Source organism: Urtica dioica, chromosome 3 (genome assembly GCF_054948205.1).
Source record: "Urtica dioica subsp. dioica isolate 48M chromosome 3, U.dioica_male_clone48M_v1_H2, whole genome shotgun sequence".
Lineage (NCBI taxonomy): Eukaryota > Viridiplantae > Streptophyta > Magnoliopsida > Rosales > Urticaceae > Urtica > Urtica dioica.
The window spans coordinates 32,660,760-32,687,022 of NC_142758.1; the positions used below are offsets into that span (position 1 = coordinate 32,660,760).

At 37.8% G+C, this 26,263-nt stretch overlaps 2 protein-coding genes across 2 annotated transcripts; both read right to left on the reverse strand.

Moving 5' to 3' along the window:
• Positions 1-2,134: 2,134 nt before the first annotated feature.
• On the reverse strand, positions 2,135-3,319 carry LOC149402597 (uncharacterized). The gene is made up of 3 exons (XM_089608454.1): positions 3,172-3,319; positions 2,332-3,075; positions 2,135-2,244 (listed from the first exon to the last, which is right to left on the reverse strand). The coding sequence occupies exons 1-3, from the start codon at positions 3,317-3,319 to the stop codon at positions 2,135-2,137; spliced, it is 1,002 nt and encodes a 333-aa protein (XP_089464580.1).
• A 4,655-nt stretch (positions 3,320-7,974) lies between these two features.
• LOC149402598 (micronuclear linker histone polyprotein-like protein) lies at positions 7,975-9,454 on the reverse strand. The gene has a single exon (XM_089608172.1). It carries the CDS (start codon positions 9,225-9,227, stop codon positions 8,232-8,234), a length of 996 nt encoding a protein of 331 aa, XP_089464298.1. The 5' UTR covers positions 9,228-9,454; the 3' UTR covers positions 7,975-8,231.
• Positions 9,455-26,263: the final 16,809 nt, after the last annotated feature.

Genomic DNA, 26,263 nt, shown 5'->3' on the forward strand with positions numbered 1-26,263 from the left:
GCGGGCGACTCCATCTTCTTCGAAGGTCTCAGAACGTCCCAACTCTTCTCCGGGGAAGAGCCTGGTCGAGCCTTCTTCCGCCTCCGACCACCTGACTCCGATCGTCTCCTTCCTTCACGAGCATCTTCCTGCCGAGAAGGTTCAAGCGGTCCTGGAGTCTGAGCCATTAGAGAGGCTTACCCAAGTCACCGACTCCGTGGTTTCGGTATGTTTTTATATTTATCTAGTCGGCATCTCTTTCATTTCCTTGTATTATTTTTTATTATTTTTTGGAGCTGACCCTTTTGATCACCGCAGAGTTTTGTTGGTGTGGTCGGCCTCGTCGGATTACTAGGTTCCGAGCTCACATCTTTGAGGCAACGGAACGATCGCTTTCTCAAGGAGAGGAACGCGGCTAGGGACGAAGTGGCGAAGGTTCGGTCAGAGCTTGCGCAGAAATTTCAAGCAGATCTCGAGGCTGCTCGCTTAGCGGCGGTGGAAGAGTACAAAGCTTCCGAGGACTATCGCAACATGCGCGATGACCTTTATACCGCTGGGATAAATGAAGCTGTTCGGATCCTCGGCCCGAAGAATCCTACTTTGGATACTACGGATCTTGATGAGGATTCGGAGTCGATGGAAGAAGAGCCCGAGCCAAGAGCCAGCGATGACCTGGAGGGAGGAGGTGACTAGGACTAGGAGTTTTATTTTTCTTTTCTCTTTTTTTTTGTTAACCCGTCTGGGTCTTGAACAATTGATCTGTGGTCGGATCTTTTACTATGTAATTTTTACCCTCGGGTTTTGACACAATTCCTCCGTGGTCGGAGTTAATTTTATTTGTGTTTCTATTATATTCATGAATTCGGCAAGATAAAGTATAACTAAGTAATAAGAGTCAAGTATTAAAAATAATAGTTTACCAGTTTGAGTTTTCTAATTTGAAGGAGAAACTATTCGATATTAAAATTGTTGGGAATTTTATATGTGTAGCCTTCCTGCCCCCTAGTTTGTTTTGCCGAATTTGTTTAAAAGACATTTTACTAAGTATCGAGCAGAACGATATGAATAAAAAGGGAAATTTACTTCTGAAAATCACAAGTTCATGCGACCAAGCCGCTTTTTGAATTGGCAAATACAATACATGTGACCAAGCCGCTTTTTGAATTTAAAGATGAAATGTTTAAACAAAGAAATGGCGAAGGTGCTCGGCGTTCCAAGGGTTTTTCTCCATATCACCGCTCAATTGTTGTAATCGGTATGCCCCGTTTCCGAAGTCTTCTCGGATAACGTAGGGTCCTTCCCAATTTGCGTTAAAGGCTCCATCTTGGTGGATTTTGGTGTGGAGAAAAACCCTTCTGAGGACTTTGTCGCCGATTTTGAACGATCTTGGTCGGACTTTCCTGTTGAAATACCGAGTAACTTACTGTTGGTTAGCAAGATTTCTTAATCTGGCTTTTTCTCTTTTTTCTTCTAGCAAGTCTAGATTAATTTTCAAAATTTCGTTGTTTACCTCCGTACGTAGAGTAGTTTTCTCTTCTCACCGTCGGTATCATAATATCTGTTGGAATGATCGCGTCGGAACCGTATGCGAGAGAGAAAGGCGTTTCACCAGTTGCGGAGTGCTCGGTGGTTCTGTATGACCAGAGGACTTCTTGGAGCATGTCTACCCACTCCGATTTCTGTTCGTCCAACTTTGTTTTCAGGCCATGTTTTATGGTTTTGTTGACGGCCTCCGCTAATCCGTTGGACTGAGGTCTGACTGGAGTAGAAAAAACTTTGTTAATGCCATATTTTTCACAAATTTTTTGAAGGAATCACAGTCAAATTGAGTTCCGTGGTCGGATACGATTTTGACTGGTATCCTAAACCGAGTAATGATATTTTTCCATACAAATTTCTCAATTGCATGAGCAGTTATTTTGTTTAGGGGTTCGACTTCAACCCATTTTGAAAAGTAGTCGATGGCTACTATTGCGTACCTGCATCCACCTCGGCATGTTGGCAATGCTCCGATTAGATCTATTCCCCATTCTGCGAATGGAATCGGGCATGAGAGGGTGATGAGAGGAGAAAGAGGGAGCCTTGGGATGTTAGAGAATTTCTTGCATTTGACGCATCTTTGTGTCATGCGCCGAGCATCAGCTATCAGTGTGGGCTAGTAGAGCCCTTGCCGGATGATCTTTTGTGCCAGTGCTTCGTATCCGATGTGGCTTCCGCATATTCCCTCGTGGATTTCTTTGAGAGCGTACTCAGCTTCATCTTCGTCTAGAAATTTGAGAAGGGCTTGGGAAAACCCTTTTTTATAGAGATTTTGACCTTCTAAAAAATAACGGGCAGCTCTGAATTTCTAACTTCTGGCCTCATTTTTATCTTCGGGCAAAGCTCCGAGCTTCAAGTACTCCTTAATCGGAGTTTGCCATGACTCTCGTTGGCTGATTTGAAGCACAAGCGAGGCCTGTTCGATGCTCGGCTGCTCAACTTTGATCACTGGGATTGATTTCGAGTCGGATCCTTGGGTGGCCAGTTTTGCTAAAGCATCGGCTTCTTCATTCATAGTCCTGGGGATTTGAGTGATTTCACAGAGTTCGAACTTATCTGCTAGGCTTCTGGCCTTCTCGGCATATAGCGACATCTTTTCGCCTTTTGCCTTATCTCCTTCTGGACTGGACAGTGCAATCCCGACTCCGGATCCCTTTTCGTTTGCTGCTCCATCTACGTACATTTCCCAAATTGGGAAATCTACCGGTTTGTACGTGAATTCTGCAATGAAGTCAGCCAATGCTTGTCCTTTAATTGCTGGTCGGGGGCTGAAGTGTATATCGTATTGTGTCAGCTCGATCGACCATTTCATTAATCTTCCGGACACATCAGGTTTCTGCAGCACTTGGCGGAGCGGAAAATTGGTTAGGACTGTGATCGGATGTGCGAGGAAATAGTGCTTCAGCTTCCGAGATGCGGTGATGAGGGCGAAGGCTAGCTTCTCTAGTTCCGAGTATCTCCCTTCCGCCTCGTTGAGACGTCGCGAAGTATAATAAACTGGAACTTGGTTTTTTCCCTCATTCTTGATCAATGCCGAGTTGACTGCATGCTCCGATACTGCTAAGTAAATTTCCAGAGGCTCTCCTTCTTGAACTTTTCTTAAAGTCGGAGGCTATGCCAAGTGTTCCTTCAGGGACTCGAAGCTCTTGTTGCATTGCTCGGTCCACTCAAATTCTTTGGAGCCTCTGAGGGCATCAAAGAAGTGAATGCTCCGATCGGTAGATCTTGAAATAAAACGACTTAGTGCAGCTATGCACCTTGTCAGCTTCTGTACTTCTTTTATGTTTCGCGGCGGTGTCATGTTCAATCAAGCGGTGATCTTCTCTGGATTTACCTCTATGCCTCGTTCATGAACGATGAAACCTAAGAATCTTCCTGCAGAAACACCAAAAGTACATTTTAGAGGATTAAGTTTCATGCGATATTGTCTCAAAATTTCGAATGATCTTCTAAGATCATCTGTATGTTAACTTATTCTTCGGCTTTTAACTAGTAAATCATCAATGTATGCTTTCATTGTGACTCTGAGTAATTTAGCCAACATACGATTTACCAATCTCTGGTATGTTGCCCCGCATTTTTTAATCCGAAAGGCATCACTGTGTAGCAGTATAGCTCTCGGTCGGTTATAAATGCTGTGTGATCCTGGTCGGGACCGTACATGGGGATTTGATTATATCCAGAATAGGCATCCATGAAGCTTAAAAGCTCATGACCTGCCGTGGCATCTACTAATTGATCTATTCTCGGCATTGGGAAACTATCCTTTGGGCAAGCCTTGTTCAGATTAGAAAAATCTATGCAAGTTAAAATCTACGCAAGTTCTCCACTTTCCGTTAGGTTTCTTGACCAGGACGGGATTTGCTACCCATTTCGGATATTTAGTTTCTTTTATCGACCTGTTAGAGATTAGTTTGTCTACTTCTTCTTTTAAGGCTATATACCTTTCGGAGTTTAAAGCTCTTCTCTTTTGCCTAATAGGTTTTTCCTTAGGGTCTATATTCAACCTATGACATGCTACTTGTGGATCTATCCCTGTCATGTCGGACTGTGACCAGGCAAATATGTATAAGCTTTTAGACAAAAGAGAAATTAAGCTGTTTTTGGTACCTGATTCAAGATATTTCCCAATCTTGAGCTTCTTCTCAGGTTGCTTCGGATCCGAGGTGACCTCCTCAACTTCTTCTCATGGGCCAATTTCTTCTCGGCTCGGAAGGCGTGGGTCGAAGTTTGAGTCGATCACCATGACTTTGCAAACATCTTTGTCCTGACTTTCTTTGAGATAATTTGCATAACAGCTTCTTGCGAGAGCCCGAGTTCCCACTGCTTCGCCCACTCCGTGCTCGGTAGGGAACTTCATCTTCAAATATTCTACTGAAGTGATGGCTCCGAGGGACTGCAAAGTCGGCCGGCCAATGATCGCGTTGAAATAGGATTTTCCTAGAACCACTACCCATGGGGTGTTTGTGGTTTTACTTCTCGGGTTTTCTCCCACAGTTATCGGGATTGAGATTATCCCCTTGGGCTGGATTGAGTCCCCTGTGAAACCATAGAGATTTTCAGGAGAAGGAGCTAATGAGTCTTGCTTAAGACCCATTTTATTGAATGTGTCTTCGTAGAGCACATCAACAGCACTCCCGGTATCCACCAGTATTCAGTGTACATTCCTGTTTCCAATAAGAGCTGATATGACTAGCGGATCGTTGTGAGGAAACATTACCCACCGAGCATCTTCTGCCGTGAAGGTGATTGGCTATGTGTTAGGTTTGGCTATCTTGTTTGGCCTTTGTTCGGCTGTAAACAAGATTTGTCGGGGTCCCGCGTAGGCCTTTCTTACATAGCTTTTTTGGGCACTTCTTGAATTTCCCCCCACATGAGGTCCTCTGACTATAAGTGTGATTTCTGCATATGCCTCACCTTTTTTATCCTCTTGATCTCCTTGCTCGGCCTTGAATTTCTTCAGCACCCCCCTTCGGATCAAAGCTTCTATAGCTTCTTTGAGGTTGAAACAGTCAGCGGTGCGGTGGTCAATATCCGCATGGAAGGCACAATACTTTGTCTTATCTCTCTTTGAGATATCTTTCTTGATCGGCCTCGGCTTAGGAAAATCTTCTTTATCCTGAGTAAGACTAAATATCTCCTCTATTGGGGCATTGAGTTTATGATATTTGTCGAACTTACTGGAAAAGGGTTTCATGGGTCCTGCTCCAGACCGGATTTTCTTGGGTGGGCGGTTATCCTCAGACTGCCGTTCCCTGTGCTTGTCTCGGTAAATTTTTGGCGGCTTCACTTTTCTTGCTGCCAATCTTGCCTCCTCCGCGTTGATATATTTAAGAGCTCTCTTCAGGAAATCGTTGTAGTCTTTTGGGCTAGTTTTCTGAAGTGACCACCAGAACTCTGATTCAATTCGGACGCCGGAGGAAATCCCGAAGAGCTTAAAGTCTTCATTCAGATCATCGACCTGCAGAGCTTGCTTCGAGTAGCGATTAATAAAATCCTTTAATGACTCATCATGGGCCTGTCTTACCGCTAACAACCTTTCTTTGGGAGTTTTTCCCGAGCTGGAGCCGACAAACTGTTCCATGAACTTTCTGGATAACTGCTTCCAAGATCCTATAGAGTTTGGCTTAAGCGTTCTGTACCACTTTTTGCTGAGCCTGTTAAGGTGATAGAGAATGCCCTGCACATAACCTCTAGTCCTGCTCCTTGCAACAGCATCCAAGAAGAGAAAGTGTCTAGATGGTCTCATGGGTCGGTCTTCCCATCGTAAACAGGAATGCTTGGCATCCTGAAGCGATCAGGTAACGGGTGTTCTAACACCCGTGCTGTGAATGGGGAGATAGCCTCTCCGACCTTTGGGATAGACTCCTTCTGGCCAAGAGCCACTGCTTCAATTCGACGCTCCAACCTTTTGAAATTCGTTTCGTTGGTGCTCGCATTGTCTTCAGTTTCCGAGCCTCCTACGCTATTTTTGACAGTGTTTGAACGACTTTTATCCATCGAGGGCTGGTACCGATCAGGAATCTTTTCCTGGTTGGACTGCTCCTTCTCGGAATCAGAGTCGTCTTCCATCCTCTCATACCGATCCTTAGCATGTTTCAGGGGTTTCTTAACCTGCGGATCCTGCCCAACGGGTTCTTTCCCTGATCGGTGTGAGGGTTCCTCATCTGGGATCACCACTGCACTTCGCAGTGTGACTTTCCTCGCCTGCAACCTTCTCTTCAGCTCTTTGTTACTCGCCTCTAAGACTGAAAGACGCTCTTGCATCTGCCTGAATTGTTCTTCGAGGCTAGGTTCCGGGAGAAGTTCAGCTATTTCTTCCAAGGTGAGAGGCAAGGTGCGATTGTGGTGCTCTATCTCCGTTTCATGGTTGGAGACAGCGTTCACGGGTGTGGATGAACTAGCCATATTCTTCAGCTTCTATCCTCTCCTTCTAGCGCCAAATGTTGACCTGTAAAATTAGTACAACAATATCTTACAAAAACACACAGGCTCCGAGTACGAGGACTCCGAGTACTGATATGATTTAGGCAAGACTTTCTCTTTATATTGACGAATCTAATACAAGAGAGCAATGTTCACAAGAGGTTCTCAGTAGAAGAAAGCAAAAAAGGCGTAAAATTTTCGTGTCGCTCTTTGTCTTCTAATCTCATATTTATATCCATCTGGGGTCACTCTCTTCACCATGTGGTCGTGGGTTTAGACGGTTATTCTTGTGAACGTGGGGTGATCAGTCTCATGTTTTCGGTAGTTTTTTGGTAACTGCCATCTTCCTTTTACAGAGGTGGACGGTTACTACGCTGACGTGCGCGTTTTTAGAAGTTGAAACATGTTTTCTTTTGGTTTGACTAGTCTTTGACCTACGGTCTTCTCTTCTCTCCGAAGTTCTGATCGGTAGGTTTCGTTCTTATCTTATGAACGGATCGTTCGTTTTCAATGGTTAGCTCTTGGGTCTATTTTATCTGAGCTCGGTGCTGGATTTTATCTACTGCTCGGGATTCCGACTACTATACTCGGTGTTTGACCAAATTATCCCGTAACATATATATATATATATATATATATATATATATAAATTAAAAAAAAAACATGGCTGCAATAATAATAATAAACGTTCAAAGTCCCACGAGTTAACGTTTTAGACGCGGGGACTTTTTGAGGACACGTATGAAAGGCACTTCCGTCTCAACGCCCCAGATTTACTCTTTACTCTGTGCGACATCAATCTGCTCCACTTAGAAGTTTTATCTTATTGCAATTGCTACATTTTGTTTTCCAACGGTAAATATATTGCCAGTTGTTTTTGTGCTATTAACTAGTTAAGCATTAAAAATAGTAATAAACTTCAGATGTTAATGCTTAAGTAATAAGTGAATTGTCGTAGAAAACTACCACAGAAAAATGACAAAAAGTTAAAAAAAAAAAAAAACAACAACAACATTTATAACTTTATATGTCCCAGCTGTAGTAGAGAAGAAAAGTATGTTGCAACATGTGGTGATTATGTTGTTTCATACATTGATGGCAAAATTTAGCTCCTCCGCACATCTTTAAAATCTTCTTCATTTCCTCACTTGACATGTAGCTATTATCTCACTTTATTAAATTGAAGAAAATGACCTTCTTTTTCAGTTGGATATTAAAAAACTTGATCTGTTCCCATTATGATATGATGAGTTGAATTAATGGGTCTTTAAACATAACAGCGGCATACATACCAGCTTTGTGGTTTTTTTTGGTTCAAAATAGTTTGAAAACAAGAAAACCTAAATTGTGACTTCAAATGCCGAAAAGGGCAAAGTCTTAACCAAATTGTTTTACCATTTGTGAATATTAACTAATTTGTCACAAATGGCGAAACAAAGAAGATCAAACTCATAGTTTGTAGTCGTCTCTATAATATTGAATATTTCGCGCTAATTTAATGACATTTGCACGTATTGAACACAAATATGATACACAAAAAATAATAAAATATAATAAACCACAAAACACAAACTACAAATCATGTTTTAGTGTATTGCGGAATTACCAATAGTCAATCTACAATACTCTAAAAGAAAGATTGAAGAAAAAAAAAAACTACTCAACGCACGTCAAAGCCGAAAATGAGACACCCAGGATGATAACTTTTCTTTTCTTATTCTTTCACATTTTTATTATGATCAATTTCTTTTTCTTTTTCTTTTTTTTTTTACAGAAGATCTTTCCGATCATAGATCAGCACTAGAGCGACCACTATGGTTCCTGAAAATCCAGCGCCAAGCCTTGGAGCTCTTCGCTCCTTTCTTGACTCCTCTATCGATACCTGTAATCCGACAAGAACCTCCTCTGCTTAACCCACCATTATTCACAACCCCACAGTGATCGACCCCGAAAGACTCCGATCCTAATCTCATGCTCCCGAAACCCGTTTCGGACTCCGAAACGAAACCCCCTTTCGACTCCGCCGAGAAATCCAGCTTCAAATCGATAAACCCCGAATCGTCCAAACCACCGAAATCGCTCTCCCTCAGAGAGAAAACCCTCCTGTTCCCTCCGCCGTTTCCCACGAACCCGCTGAACTCCGAAACGGCATACTGAAACGTTTCGTGATCGCTCTTCCTCGGCTCGACCTCGCTGAACCCGCTCCGGCGACCGGAATCCAGCAGCCCGCCACCGACCGTCACGCTCGAGTTCCTCGCGCCGGAAATCGAGCTCCTCGCTCCTCCGCCTCCGGTGTCCTCCGTTCCGAACCCGTTTCGGAAGCTGCAGAGCGAACGCGACCTCGAAACGGCGCCGGCGTTTCGATACGCCTCGCCGGAATCCTCCTCTGCGCCGCCCTTCTTCCTCCTCCTCCCGAAGATTCGGCGCAACCCGCGAAGCCCCGTCGCCGTGGAGGGCCTCTTCGGCTCCGGCGGCGGCGGAAGCGAGAGCGCGTCGGAGTGGATGAGGAAGGAGAGTCGCCCGATGGCTCCGACGTCGGAGTTTCGGGTGGAGGAGATCTCGTCGGAGCAGGAGCAAGAGGAGAGCCTTTGCTCTCCGCAGTCGGAGCAGACGAGGCTGACGAGACGCTCCTTCAGGCACTGCGCGCAGATCCCCACAGACGACGCCGATGGGTGTCGACGACAAGAAGCGAACGAGCTCGTCGAGTAATACATCTCTTCTTCTTCTTCTTCTTCTTTCTCTTCCTCTTCTTCTCTGGCCTTGTCTCTGTTTACGTGTCTCATTTTTTTTTTTGTTTCTTTATTGGGTTTTGGGGCGGAGAAAAATGAAGGCGAAACAGTGCTGGTTTGTTTTATGATTTGATTGGAATTGAATGGAATTGAAGTGAAACGGGACGTGAGTGAGAGGGGAAGAAAGTGAGAAGAGTAAAGATGGGGGTTTGTTATTGTTGGGGATGGAATGAAAAGAGAAGAGAAGAGAAGAGAAGAGAAGAAAAGAAAAGCGAGTGTGTGTGTATTGCTGACTTGACTGAGTTAGTATGAGAGGCGTCACTTTTACGTTTGCTTTGCTTGCTTTCTGCCAAAAAATTTACACATGACATCCCTATCAAATCAAATATGTTTTTATTTTTTTTATTGAAAAATATTAATTGAAAAGTATTTGTGAGTTGTGAGTCGTGACTCGTGACACGCTCTTTACGATTTCATTGTCTAACTCTAAATGAAATAAAGTCCGTAAAAAGTCATGTTAAGTTTGTTCATTAATGTTAAGTTTAGTTTATGTTGCTCATTAGTTAAATTTTGTTAATTGTGTTAAGTAGTTTAAGATGTTAACTTAATTTTGTAGATGAATTTGATGAAAAGGATTAATTATTTAATTTAAAAGTATATTTGATTTGACACTCAACCCTCGAAATTGACGCGATCTTAAAAGCGCATTTAGAAGAAACATGTCGCTTTTAATTATAAAAGCGGACTTTTAAAACCGATATTTAGGCTTTTGAAAATGATATTTTTAACTTTAGAAGCAACATTTTAATTTAAAATTATTTAGAAATTAAAAATTTTACAATAGAGTTTCTATGTTATTTTATTTTCTTTGTGGCCCAAATTTAAAAGCGACATAGAATTTGACCTCGTCCACTATCAAGGAATTTGTTATATGGGCGTGCGTAGTACTAAAGAAAATATGGGATAATGATAACTCCAAATGGACTAGTGACAGGAGGGGTGTTGTTGATCTTCTTCGTTTGCGTAACAGTCGGGAGTCGGAGAGGGGAGTCGGAGAGGCCAAGTATCAGAGAGAGGCATTCTGAGATCTGCAATCCATTGGAAAATGATGAGTTAAAGATCAATTTTGGCGCTACCTATTCTAGAGTTGGTGTGGTAATTGGGATGGTTGCGATAGACAATGAGCATAAGGTTCGGGGGATCTGATGCAGTCTGATTGGTAGAGTTGTTGATTTCAAAACAAAAGGCACGTGGTCATCGAGGGAGACAAACAAGGCGTCATGTGAAGCCCGAAAAACATGAAAAGCTCCTTAAATTGATAATTATTTTCTTTACTTCATAATTATTTAGATGAGTTTCACTGTTTTATTATGTTTGGTTTGTGTGGACGTCGACGAACCCGAAATATGTTGCTCACGAATTGTAAGTAGACTAATCATTCTTGAATTTTAAATTTCGTGTTTATGAGGAATCTTCCGCCTCTTATGTGGGAGCTTGTTATTGGTTCAATGAAAATTGGAGGTACTCTTTCTAAAACAGATTTTAACGATGTCTTTTTTCCTCTAAAGAAAATAATGTTAAATAAATTCACTTGATATATGAGGATGGTTTATATGTATATTTAAGTGCAATTCAACTTATAAAAAAGGGAAGTTTCATATAGAATATCAAATCAACTTGAACGTCTAATTTAAACTATTCCTTTGTCTTAATTCTTATGTAGTATGTTAGTCCTTTTTTTTTAGAAATAAAATCTAGTCCTTTATTTTGATTTCTTTTTTTTTGCTTGGGTTTTCTTTCCCAATGTGTTTTGAGAAAACATAAAATAGTTTGATAGTGGATGATATTTGAATGGCTTCAATATATATATATATATATATATATATATATATATATATATATATATATATATATATTATAATAATTATTGATTGTTTGTAGAGCCATGAAAACTACCCCATCAGATCAGAGAAGAGTTTGCCCTTAAAAAGAATAAATAAATAAAGAGTTTGAAGTTTGAACGCATATTTCTTTTTCCAGTTTCTTTCTTCTTCTTAATCATATAAAATAACATTCTCACCATCATTTTGAGGCACGATCTAATGCCATGTCGTTTTCCTTCTCAAACTCAAGCACGTGTCTCAGCGACAAATTCTTTCTTTTTTGCTGAACATACGTAATGAAACTTACTCGTCTTTCTTATATTTTATCTTCTTATTAATATGTTTCAAGTATCAAACAAATAACGCGTGTGTTGTGTGTGACCGTGTGAATTTATGATTCGGATGTGCGTTGGTGCATAACTGTTGTGACCGTGCTTTGTACAGTAAACTCTTAACCAAATCCATACGAGTGGGTAACTCGATCAAAAAAGAAAAAAGAAATATTAGCTATAATTACCAGTCTATAGCGTATTCTAAAAAGCTATTTGAAACGATAGTAGCGTGTCGTGGTGCAATAACATAGGGGGAATTTTTTGAAAAACTGTTTCAATGATCTTTTTTTTTTTTTATAAAATAATTTTGTATATGTCATCAAACATGAACATTGATTTTGAGAACAAACGTGAAATAGGAAAAAAAAAAAAAAAAAAAAAAGAAAGAAAGAAAAAAAAAACCTACTATGATAAACCATAATTAAATCATTTTCAAGTCAATCAACTATGAATTGAACATTAAATTTGATATTAATAAATCAATAATTTCCCCACAACTATTAGCTAGCCCTTTTGAATTATCTTCTCTTGTATATAATCCAATCTGTGTTACAATTTATACATCAAAAGCAAATATAAAATTATTTATTTTGATTTCTCTAGTTAATTTTATACACAATGCACTATTATGCTAGCTATATTATGCCGTGGTGACCTGGATACCTGAATCGAACTAATAATATATGAGTTATCGACTGATCATTAGCTAATCCAAAATCATACTTATACTTTTATAGTGATTACTATAGACACAAAATTAACATCTCATTTTCATTCACGTGTTTACCTAACTTGTAAGTTGACAATTGTTATAATCATCTACCGTTTATACGATAAAATAGAGGTTTGTTTTGATAATGATCAAATTGTGAAACTAGACTAGACGACAACATATATAACTTATATATCGATTCATAATCGTCCTAGAATGCTGTACACTACTGTACATTCGATCGAACATGCTAACGTATCATGTGAGATACCACATTTGTGTACACATGTTCTTTCATATTTATCTAGACTTCTCATATCAAAGACACTCAAATTATTGAAACTTCGAATCCACTGATTCGTCTTTGGACTTGGATATAATATTCTTTATACATATCACTTCTAGGCAAGTTCCATGAAAAATAGAGCACTTTTGGCCCCCCATGAGCGTAGCACGGTAGCTAGAGATTTGAGGCTCAAATGTTAGAGTCCGAGTTGCATCTAGGAAGGTTAGTATCGTCCAAAAATCAGTGAATCAACGATAGTTTTGAGTTGTAATATACAACTTGATTAAATACCAAGGTGATAAATACTTTTTCTTTTGATTGAAACAGGTTGACATAGCTAATTTTTGTAAATTGGTCTTGCTCGAAAATATTATGTTCATCATTCGAAGCAGCATTAGTTTCTCTTTTGCAAGTCATAGAAGCATGCAGAGGTCGAACATCTGAACTCTTCCAAGAAGGGAAAAAAAATATCCCTCAACTCATATGGTTTGTTTTTAATGAGCCATAAGGAATTTGTGGATGTAGAAACATCAAGAACAACATCTTCCAAATGGATGGAAAGATGCAAGTCAAGAGCAAAAATACTTAGATGAGAATTCTAAAAATTGTAAGTATAAGCTCGGAAGGAATTCACTAACATGAATTTTTTTTTCAATTCTCTGAAGATTTTGGAGAAAATTATCTTTATTGGTAGAGATGTCTCCTCCATTAATTGCCGATTAAGTAGTGAGAACTTGTGTAGATTAGATGGCGATTGTTGTACATCATCTTCTAAAACTAAGAATAAGAGTGTCAGGTATAGTGAGATTAAAAAAAAAAAAAAAAAACCATTAGAGTTCGCTTTCTCAACAACAATTTCACAAAAAAAAAATATTTTATATATCAATTACATATTTCTCGGTCAAAGTTAGCAAATTAAAGATAAATTGGCATTAACAATCAATATTTTTCACTAACTTTTTGGATTTTTGTAAAATCAATTCAATTTAATTTTAAAAAAATTAGCTAGGTAAATAGCCAGCTAAAATGTTTGGAATTGTTATATAGCCAACGTTTCGTAAATCTTAGATAAATAGCCAAAGGATGACGTGCTCTAATAAATGAAAGTGACTATTTACCTAAGATTTACGAAACGTCGATAATTTAGAAATGTCAAACTGTAAATGTGCTTATTTACTGGACCTTTAAGTTTAGACACCCTAAAAACTAAAAGAGGAGATCATATTTCACAAACACCGTAGTATATACAAAGTTTTTTTTATGAACCGAATTTAAACTCTAAAAAAATATCAAAATGAACAAGGATCCAATAAAGTGTTTTCCTATCCTTGCTACTGAAGGAAGTCCTAAGTACTTGCAAGATATTTTTCACGTAAATCTAATATACAACACACAAACAAAATAATATATGCAGGGACAATTAGACCAGCAGTCAACTCACTCTCTTTTTAAAAAATAGCCAAAATTTTATTCTATAAAAAAAATAATCCACCAGACCAAAATAAATTAAATAATTATTTTAGTTAATTTAATTTATTTCGTTACTATATAAAAAAATAGTTTATCAGGTCGAAGTAAATTAAATTTACTTTGGTCTGGTGGACTATTTTTTAATAATTAAATAAAATTTTAGTTAGAATTTTAAAAGAAACTAATGACCAGTTACAATAAATCCTTTATATATGTACGTAGTTTACGCATAGACAAGTCAAGTCTAACTCAGAGGGGGTTTTTAGCCCTCCCTACTATTTTATTTCCCCTAAATTAATAAAATACAAGTTTTAGTAATAAAGCAACACACCATTGATTATGAAATAATTAATGTAATAACAGGTATATAAAAAAAATAACACCCAACATGTATCCATGTAATATAAATTATTTATTGGTTTGTTATAACCTCTTCTTCATGTATATAGTTAATGTATTACAAATTCTTTAATTTAGTATTTATATGCATTTATATTTAGCATCCAGTACCTATAGAATTTATTATATTAAAAAACGTATTGAAATTTCTTATATATTTTTTTTAGAGAATTACACAGGATGTGTATTTTGAATAAAGCCTTGTATAATAAAAACTAATACTTTGATATAACAATAAATGACCTGTGTATTTTTAACAATCTATACCTAACAGGTGATGATGAAAAAAAATTACAAGAGATATAGATAACTCTATAATTTAATTCTTTAATTGTTTACGTATACTATCTTCAATAAGCTTGATAATATAGTTACGACGCAACGATTTTATAGCTAGCACAAAACTTCGTTGATGGCAATTACAGTGCTATTTTCCTCCATTTTTTTAAGAAAATGAGTCGGATTAAGCCACTTGAAACGTTGTTATTGCAATCAAGCCAACGTTTCACCTAAGTTTCAAATATAGCCACGAATGATGACGTGACTTTATTATTCATTTAGCAAATTACTAGATTATCCTCTATTAAAATTTAGGGCGGTGCAAAAAAACCGTAAAAACCGTAAACCGGACCGGACCGGTGATTTTTAAACCGCCGGTCCGGTTTAAAACGGTTTTTTTTCCCCGGTCCGGTCCGGTTTACCCAATGCAAACGGTCCGGTCCGATTTAAAAAAAAAACCGTTAAACCGGACCGGACCGGTTTATTTATAAAAAAAAAAAAAAAAAAAAATTAATTAATGTCCAATTAGCCAAATTAGGCATTTGTGCATGTATTTAACTCCCATATATGACTATATGTTTGTGTTTTGGTGGAAAATTAATGGTTTTTTTTTAAAAAAAAATTATGTAAAACGGTTCAAAACAGTCCAAAACGGTTCGGTCCGGTCTAAACGGTTCAAAACGGTCCAAACGGTTCAAAACGGTCCGGTCAGGTCTAGATGATTTAAAACGGTCCGGTCTGGTTTTTACAAATTTTGGTCCGGTCCGGTTTGGGTTTTTTTGAACCGTTTTGAACGGTCCGGTCCAGTTTTTCGGCCGGTTTTGGACCGGACCGGACCGTGCACAGGCCTATTAAAATTGACTACATCAACATGTAACCAACGTTTTGATAGACCAAATAATACAATTAATACACGTCAACTTTTTTCCTTTAAAAAAAAAAGATACACGTCAACTTTTTTCTTTAAAAAAAAAAAAGATACACGTCAACTTTTAATAGTCCATAATATTTTATTTCTTTTTTTATAGTTTAATTAGTTGATTTGAAAAAGACATTCAAATCTGCGTAATTCATAATGCAAGGTAAGTTTTCTTTGGTTAATTTTAGTTAATTTCCACTTATTTTACACGAGATAAGTTTTGGCTGGCTAAAACGTTGGCTAGCAGTTGGTTGTTTTCTTGGGTTAATTTAAGTTAATTTCGTTGATTTTACACGCGATAAGTTTTGGCTAGCTGAAACGTTCGCTAGTAGTTTGTTTTTATGATTTATGTCACATAAGGGTATTTTCGATATTTTCTAACCGTTTATTTCTGTAAATGGCTAGATTACAAAATTTACCAAACGTTGGCTAGATCTTTAAAACCATGTTTGAAATTGGCTACGTTGCTAGATTACCCTTTTTTAATTCGTTTTACAATAAAAAAAATAGTTATCAAATTTATAACCTAGTAAATATTGGTAAAGAAAGTATATGGCTTCATCCCAGTGTATTATATGTTCGTATATATGATCACACCAAATTGTACAAGTGATTTCATTCTTCCTTTGAGTTGGCCGCTAAAAGCAGCCACGGAGAAGATGAGATGGTGGTCCTTGATTCTCACCGGCCATCATCATCATTTAGGCCTTCTATGGTCTCTAGGAGATGAAACTAAGCGGAAGAGATAACAGAGAGAATTGTGCAGAGAAATAATTTCTGCTTTGATTGCTTTCTCATTTCATGAATGAATCAATACATACTTTACAGGTTTATACATTAGGCTATACAACTTGACGTTCGTTAGTCTGTAACTAACTTCTGTTACGATGCCGGTTGTGCCAGGCTGTCAAGAGGAATCCAATGCCTCCACTTGCTTAGCTGGCGTAGTCAATTCCTTAGCTGAGTAAGCTTTGACTTCAACATCCCCTCTCAAGCTGTAGGGTGATATATGAACCTGAAGCTTGTCTCTTAGCTTAAGGAATCGACTGACTGACAGCCCTTTGGTTAGTACATCAGCTGTTTGCTCTGCTGTAGGTACATAACGAATTTCGATCTCCTTTCTAATCACCATGTCTCTGATGAAGTGTAGATCTATTTCAACGTGCTTTGTCCGAGCGTGGAACACTGGGTTGGCAGTCATGGCAGCTGCTCCCAAGTTATCACACCACACCAGAGGTGTTTGAACGATGGGCAGATTGAGTTCTGACATTAGAGACCGTATCCACAGAATCTCAGCTCCCACATGAGCCAGCGCTCTATATTCAGCCTCAGTACTCGATCTGGCTACCACTGCTTGTCTTCTTGAACTCCAGGCAATCAAGCAACCAGCGAGAAAGACACAGTACGCGCTAGTTGATCTTCTGTCATCGATGTTGCTTGCCCAGTCAGTATCTGCGAAGCTCGTGAGAGTGAGTCTCTGTGTTGGCGAGAACTTCAATCCATGGGATATCGATCCCTTTAGATATCGCAGAACTCTCTTACATGCGAACCAGTGATCATCAGTTGGTCGTTGCAGAAACTGGCTCAACTTGTTCACTATGTATGAGATGTCCAGTCTCGTGATAGTCAGGTACTGAAGCGCTCCGATCACACTCCTGTACATGGATGGATTTTCCATTGCCTCCCCGCCGTCCTTGGACAGAGTGAGAGAGGAAGCGGTCGGAGTTGAGCAGGCTTTAGCACCAGACATGTTAACTTTGGTCAACAGATCTGCAGTGTACTTGGACTGCGTTAAGTAGAGGCCAGTAGAGTCACGAAAAGCCTCTATACCAAGGAAATAGTGTAGCGAGCCAAGCTGTTTGAGCGCAAACTGTGTGTGCAGATCGCTGATGAGCCGTTGTATCACTACAGAGTCATTCCCAGTAACGAGTATGTCATCGACATAGACAAGCACACGAATATAAAGTGAGTCTTTGTTGAAGATGAACAGGGAAGCGTCCGAGCGAGAGTTGGTGAAACCCCAGTTGAGAAGGGCAAGTCGAAGCCGATCAAACCAAGCTCGAGGGGCCTGTTTCAGGCCGTAGATCGCTTTGTGTAACCGACAAATGTGAGAGGGCTTGGCAGCATGAACAAAACCCTCCGGTTGATGCATGAATACCTCTTCTGTGAGCACGCCATTCAAAAAGGCGTTGTTAACATCAAGTTGTTGAATGTCCCAACCCTTGTAGACGGCAAGCGTGAGCACCAAGCGAACTGTGCATGGCTTAATGACCGGACTGTATGTCTCTGAGAAATCAACCCCCGGGGTCTGAGCATAACCCTTCGCAACGAGCCTGGCTTTGTAGCGCTGAATCGTGCCATCAGCGTTGTACTTGACCTTGTAAACCCACTTGTTCCCAATAACATGCTTTTGGGGGTCAAATGGCACCAGTGACCAGGTTGAGTTCTGATGAAGGGCATGAATCTCGGCTTCCATGGCTTGAGCCCATTTGGGATCTTGTAAGGCATGTGACACAGATGAGGGTTCTCTAGGACCAGGGTCAATGGTGAGAGGATGTTTTGTAGCTGTGAAGGCTTTTGGTTTTGAGATGCCAGATTTTGAACGGGTTTGTATATGATGTGTGTTTGTGTGAACATCGGAGATTGGAGCAATGGGTGAGTGAGTATTTGTGGTGTCTGGTACAGGGTACAGGGTATTTTGAGGGTGAGTACCGGGTATGGACTGGTCACATGGGGATACATTGTTTTCAGAATGTGTTGGTGTAGAGTCTGAAGTTGATGTAGTGTCTGGGACCACAGGACCACCGTGTGGGTTGACATCTGGAACAAGAGAGGGCTCTTGAGAGGGCATAGGTGATGAAGATAGGCTAGGGACCCCAGCGTCACGAGCATGAACCAGTGGTCTAAAACATGTGACTGCATTTGTATTTTGTAACTCACAGCAAACTGACGCATTTGACTCAGGGAAAAGCATGGAATAAGGAAACTCATTTTCATTAAAAACAGCGTTACGAGTGACATAAATGCGACCAGACCTGTGCAGACATTTGTATCCTTTGTGACTTGGACTGTAACCAACAAAAACACATAAATCTGACCTGAATTGTAACTTGTTTTTGTTGTAAGGCCTTAAATGTGGGAAAACAGATGAGCCAAAAACTTTAATAAATTTGTAGTCAGGTTTTTTTTGAAAAAGAGTTTCAAACGGACTGAGATTGTTTAGTGTTGGTGTTGGTAGATAATTAATGACAAATGTGGCAGAAGAAAAAGATTCCCACCAGAAATGAAGAGGCATTTGTGCCTGAGCCAGCATAGAAAGCCCAAGTTCAACAATGTGTCTATGCTTTCGTTCGGCTTTGCCGTTCTGAGCATGCACATGTGGACAGGGATGGCGAGCTGTAATGCCATGCTCATTTAGAAAAGGTGTAAATGACCGGAATTCACCGCCCCAATCAGATTGTAAGCAGCAAATGGAAGTGTTTAGAGATTTTTCAACAAATTTTTTGAAGGATTTGAAGACGTTTAATGCTTCAGATTTTAGTTTCAGCGGGTAAATCCAAGTGAATTTTGAAAAATCATCAATAAAATGGATATAATATCTATGTCCTTGAGGTGAATTTACCGGAGCAGGACCCCACAAATCTGTGTGAACTAATTGTAGAGGTCTATCAGACTTATTTTGAGATAAAGTGAAAGGCAAAGAGTGACTTTTTCCAGACTGACAAGCATTACAAAAATTATTCTTTGATTTTGCAACGTCATAGAGATTACAACTATGTAAGACCTTATTGACAACATGACTCGAAGCATGACACAATCGCCTATGCCACATATCCCACTGATCAGACTTAGAGCTAGTGAAACAGACAATATTATTGTTTTTATTTTCTTTTCCTACACAAACAGACCTGGACTGACTCAACATTGTGTTTGACACTGACATATCTGGTATGGAACTACAATGAGAAACAGGACTACAAAGACTAACACTGTTCTTGGACTCGTTGATGCAAAACGCTGGTTTGATATCATCGGCGGTCTCTGACATCAGGTATAGCCCGTTCCTATGCCTCCCTCGAAGAAGAGCACGCCCTGTTCTCTTTTCCTTCACAATGCAACAATCAGCGTGAAATTCAACATATACATCGTTATCATTTGTGAGCTTAGAGATGCTAACTAGATTTTTCTTTATTAGCGGTACTCTAAGTACTTGATTCAATCTCATATTGTGGTTTTCTCTATTCTCAAGTATTGTTGATCCAACATGAGAAATACCAACACACGTACCATTACCAACCATCAGTTTGTCCTTCCCTTTGTATTCGGAGCTGAGTTGCAGATTGCTGAGATCTGCAGTGACATGATTCGTTGCTCCTGAATCGGCATACCAGGATGGATCAATCACAAATTCTGCACCAGCAAAGAACGCAGTTCTGTTCTGATTTGGTGAAGGATTTGCCGTGTTTGTTGCTTGCTGAGAGGTGCCTTGGTACGATTCGTCGAGTCTGTACCAGCAAGTTGTAGCAGTGTGCCCTTGCTTGTTGCAGATCTGACACGTAGGCTTGGAGTTGTTGCCACGACCGCCATTTGATCGTCCTCCTCTCGCACGTCCTCTAGACCGTCCTCCTCTTCCTCGTGAATCGGCGTAATTGACGAAGCCTTGGACATCGATGGTGGTGTAGGCGTTCTGTTGCTCAATTCGAGTCTCTTGCGAGAGAGCCATCGCGAGAACTTCTTGAACTGAGACTTGAGATTCCAAATCTCCATTGTTTTGGAGCTGGTTGCTTACCATAGCAACTATGACATCATATTCGCTTGGCAATCCCATGAGAATAGCAGTAATGAGATCGTCATCAGATATTTCACTTCCAGCAAGGAAAAGTGAATCTGCGATGCTCTCCATTTTGGCGAAGTAGTCACCGATAGAAAGAGAACCTTTCTTCGTTGTCTGGAGTTGAATCTTCAATGGCATGATTCGCGCCTTTGATCGAACAGCAAACAATCGCTCCAGAGCTGTCCAGACGCCGAATGATGTGTGAATCCTGGTTACCGATCTGAGGATCTGATTCGACAGGGATGAGAGTAACCAGCTGAGGAGTAACTGCTCCTCTCTCCTCCATTGTTCATACTCCACATTGTTGATTCTGGTGATCTTCCCTTCGCTGTCCTTCGATTCGAGAAATTCCGGTGGACAGGTCTTCGTTCCATCAACAAAGCCTTGAAGGTTGTGTCCGATAATGGCTGGAAGAACTTGAGAGCGCCACACAGAATAGTTGTCTCTGTCGAGTTTGACAGAGATCGCTGTGCTCAGAGTCGAAGCGAAGTGAGAAAGTGCCATGGCTCCTCGAGGATCGTTGAACTGCGACGCCGATGAAGTAGTTTCAGCGGCCATCGTGATCGGAGCTCTGATACCAAGATGAAACTAAGCGGAAGAGATAACAGAGAGAATTGTGCAGAGAAATAATTTCTGCTTTGATTGCTTTCTCATTTCATGAATGAATCAATACATACTTTACAGGTTTATACATTAGGCTATACAACTTGACATTCGTTAGTCTGTAACTAACTTCTGTTACGATGCCGGTTGTGCCAGGCTGTCAAGAGGAATCCAATGCCTCCACTTGCTTAGCTGGCGTAGTCAATTCCTTAGCTGAGTCAGCTTTGACTTCAACACTAGGGGATTTCCAATTTCTCTTATTTGGCTTTTATTATTATATTTAAAAAAAAGGTATGAACCCATTGGATTTTCTTTTATGTAATGGAATCGATTATCACATCTTAAATATTTACGTAATAAGTTTCAAAGTCTATTACGGAAGATAAAATAATTCTTAGTTATATCAGTGATAAATTTATAGATAATCTTTCAGGAAAAATTATCCGATATGCATGTGAGAATTTGGTTCACGTCGCTTTAATTTATATAGTAACCGGTAATATTGTACGTTGCATGGCAAATGGCAGTGACCCAGTTGCTAAATTCTAAATGCATTTGTCCAAAATCAAAATCTAGAGCTGTATATTTCAAACAATAAATTTAAGAGGAAGACAAACAAGAAAAGTCTATGATCAGCAATCATCCATCTTAATCAAGGAAAAAAAAAAAAAGCAAGAAACTATGTGTGGATTGAAAGATAAAATTTGAGACCCGTATAAGATATACACTAAAAAAACACTAACGGGTTTAAGTTCAATGAGATCGATATTTTATCGATCCTTCTAGATATAAAACAAAAGCGTGTAGGTTTAAACTCTACAACATTACAATGAGATTTTTTTTTTTTTTTTTTTTTTTTTTTTTTTTTTTTTTGTAATCGTTATTAACAATTAAGAATTATAAAGCTAGTATATTCTTCAAAATTGCTAGTTTAAGTATTTGTATATGTATATGTATATATGTATATGTATATGTATATGTATGTATATATATGTATATATATATATTTAGTATCATGGAGGGTGATGCGAGCACGTCTGTCTTGCGCATAATAGCAACGTGGCACGCCCAACGCATGCAACAAAAACCTCATGCATCATGGTAATACCATAAAATATTTGTTTTTCTTTGTGTAAATTAACTAATATTTTTTTCTTTATTTTATTACCCCTAAGGATTGGTGATAATCATGATGTTCCATTGGTCTGCCTTACACATAATTATTTTGTTGTTATGCGAATGATAAGGCTAAAATAATACGTTCTTGGGATCTCAATGCCCTATAAAGAGGGTATCCTAAATGTCCTAAGAACATATGAGTGAGCGAAGAGATTTTTTTTGGTCATTGCTTTCTCTTTTTGAATGTGTTCAAATCAATGATTAAGTGCCAAATTTTACCTAGAGATCACTGTCCGACATGCACTTTCTTGGACCCATTTTACTTAAATATACCCTCTTTTCCCCCTTTTTAAGGTTCTCTTTGCATTTTTTGGGGGGCTCAAAAGCAAATTCTCAGTTGATTTCAAATTTTAGACTATTGCTGTTGTATTAAATATTTGCATTCCATTCAGAGCAAAAAATATTTGCATTCCATGCTTAATATACCTTCTAGCTCTCTCTTTTTAAAAGAAAGAAAAATAAAGTGGCAAAGAGAACTTCCCTATTAAGATCAAAAGAAAATACATATATATATATATATATATATATATATATATTCCTTTTGAGCTTTATTTATGTGTACGTATATATATATATATATATATATATTGCTTTTGTATTAAATATTTGCATTCCATTCAGAGCAAAAAGTATTTGCATTCCATGCTTTAATATACCTTCTAGCTCTCTCTTTTTAAAGAAAGAAAAATAGTGGCAAAGAGAATTTCCCTATTAAGATCAAAAGAATACATATATATGTAGATATTTATGTATATGTATATATGTGTGTGTATATACATTCTTCTCGAAATTTAGAGCTTAATTTTCTATTATTTATGCTCCTGATTCTAGTTGTCTAGGCTATGGTAGGGTGACTTGAGATGGCTTAAAGAATAATTGTATACAAAAACGGAAATCATTTGATGGATAATGAGGTGGGTATTAATTAATATTAGATTGATGGGAAAGTGGCATAAAAATAAGAGATTGGTTCTTTTCATCTCTGCCAAATGTTACTTTTGCTAGACCGCAACAAAATCCAAATACTGTGCTACCATTCCTACAAATGATAGATGTAAATGAAAAGAAATCCAAACTTCCCACGAAATAATCTTTCCTTGATAAGTTGAACACACTCGGCTCGATGAAAAATAGATTTTGTCTCTGTTTAGAATCTTTAGTTAACGTAGTTCAGTGGGATGAAACTTTCTTTGCTAATAATTTAATTAGGTTTTCATAACAAAATACTAGCACTCATGAATTAAATAAGAAACTAGAGAAAACCCTGACCAAATTCTATATACTTAAAACATGAATAAGATAATCTTTACTAAATCAGTTGACAAACAAAACTTGCACATATCCCTTCTTGGGTTGGTGAAGGTTTAACAAGCCCCAGCTGTTTATCTTAGGAAAATAACGTATTTATTACTATTTGATAACTTATTTTTCATAATCAATCAAAATGACAATTTTGCCAATTTTATTAATGAGTCTAATATTCAAATACAATTTTATCCTTATTTTTTTTTAACTTAATTTTTCGCTCTTCTTCTTCTCTCTCTCTCTCTCTCTCTCTCAACAATAACTCTTTTTCTCTTTAAACAAAAAACAAATGCATCGTATCGGTAAGTCAGTAGCTCATATCGACGGTGTTCAATCCCTGGAATCGCCGAGATCTCATTAGGAATCAGACCGGTAAGGGTGTTGGAGGTGAGAGAAAGCTCCTTTCCAGGTTCATCGAGAATTGAGGTGGCTTTGTCTCTAACTTGCCAGGTTCCTCTTTTTTTTCGTTCCTTTTTTGTTGGTTTCATAAATCAATCCATCATTGATTTTCTTATCCGAGAAAAAGAAAAAGAAAAATAGTATTTAGATGGGTCCATTAGCAATTTCAAAGTTAACGTTAGTATTTTCAATCTAGCAAAGCTCATTTTCCTGATCTCTACTAACCTACATCACTTATGATGCTTCAAATTATTTCTGTTTGCCTCATAATATTGATGTAGTTATATAGCCAATTTAAAGTTATGAATTTGCAAAATAGTCAAGGTTTGTTTTAATTTAGTGAAATAGTCACAATGTGGAGTAATCTAATTTAAAAAAAAAAAATTGACCCTAAGATTAATATTTTTGAAAGTGATAAATTGCTTATAATAATCGTAAAAAAAATTAATCCTGGCTGTCAAAATTTTTTTGAAAACGTAAATTTGGCTACTTTGCTGAAAAGTTGAAAGTTTGGATATTTTGTTACTCAATAAATTTCAAATGGCTATTTTGTACAATTTTCCATATAAAAACTCTAATGAAATTCTTTGTTTTGGCTTATATCTGAGTGTAGTATTGGATTTGCATTTTGCTAGTAAATAAGATAAAATCCAGGGAAAGCACGATCACCACCGAGTCTCGGAGCACGATCACAACAGGATTCTCAATTGGACTGCTGGGAAAATTTTCATTACACTAGATCTTCATTTCCTGGGATGCTTTCCCCCAACGAAAAGAAGACTTTTTTTATTTTAGTTTTTTTGCTCCAATTTAAAAAAGATGACTTTCAAAATCTCAAACATATATCATATACGGTGACAGTTTCTTATTTCAAGACTTGTAACTAATTTCATGTTCAGCTCAAAATGTGAAATATATATAAATATAAGTTAAAAAATAGAAAATAATTTTCATGTGTTGACATATATGTCAACAAATTGTGTCGATTGTTGAAATATGTGTCAAGAAATCGTGTCATTTGTTGACATATATATCAACAAATTATGTCATGTGTTGACATGTCAACAAATTGTGTATTTGTTGACATATATATATATATATATATATATATATATATATATATATATATATATATATGTTTATGTCAACAACTCGTCAAATTGGCCCTGATTTGTTGATTTAGAAAAAAAAATAAAGTAAAGAAAAAAATAAGAGGGTGAAATTAATTATACACAATATATTCTCTCTCCTCTATTTACTAATAAAATTGGCCAAATTTTCATTTTGGTTGATTATGAAAATAGATTATCAAATGATAATAGATCCGTCCATTTCACTTTACCATATATATGACTGTTGGCTTGAAGTACAAGTCTTTCAATTAGACTATATGTTCCGGTGAAAAATAACTATGCGCAAAAAACTTCGATTTTCTAGATTCTCTATAATAATTAGTTAATTATGTTGGGTCTTTAATTCAACACTGGGCTTATATATTAAATAATTATGTGTTGTGGTCTGTCAATAAAGATAACCCGTTAAAAGTGATCTAATATTATTTACGGGGATATAGGCTTTCATGTATCTATATACATATATGCATATGGTATTTAGAATATGGGTATATATATGTCAGATGGTGTTTAGAATATGGATATATATATATATATATATATATATATATATATATATGTCAGATTTATTTATTATGGACATAAAAGTAAATTAATTTAGTATTATTCATATTATGATGTTGAATTATAATAGCAACGTCAGTTTAGGTTATTATGTACATACTCATCAGCGTAGTTGTTGCTATTTACGATCTATTATGTCTGTATATTTTGTTTCGTTTATGATTCATCAATATGTATATTTGCTATATATACTTTTTTTAATTTGCTTATAAAATATGGATGGTTTACGTACATATCGCTTATGTTATTTGTTCATTTATATATAAGGCATATGATTAATGTACATAGATTTATTTTGCGTCTCTTGCCTATTTTCTTGAGAATTTCGTTTGTTGTTCATCAACAATTTAGATCGGCGACGACGGGTCTTAAACAACTATCTAGTCAACTTTTTGCTTGCCTTAGATTTTTCAGATTAAAGCCCTAATGGGCCTGATTATTTAAGCTGTGGGTTTATTAGCCCATAAAAAAATTAATTCAAATATTGGTATTATTTAATATGTATATATTTTAAAATAAATTAATTGACACAACATATCACCAAAGTAGCCTCTCTTGTAAAAATTTATGTATTTTAAAATATATAAGGTTTTGTCGTGTAACTTTTGTGAATGTTTATCGGTCCAAAGGAATGTAAATGTGTAACTTAATTGCACCTATGTCTGCGCTAATAACTACGTGATGATTCTTTAGTTTTACATGTGAATAATAGATCGGCCCAAAGGAAGATTTATTATTTGATATGTTCATTATTGTCAGTATTTGATTTGAGCACCAAGATATCACTTTCAAC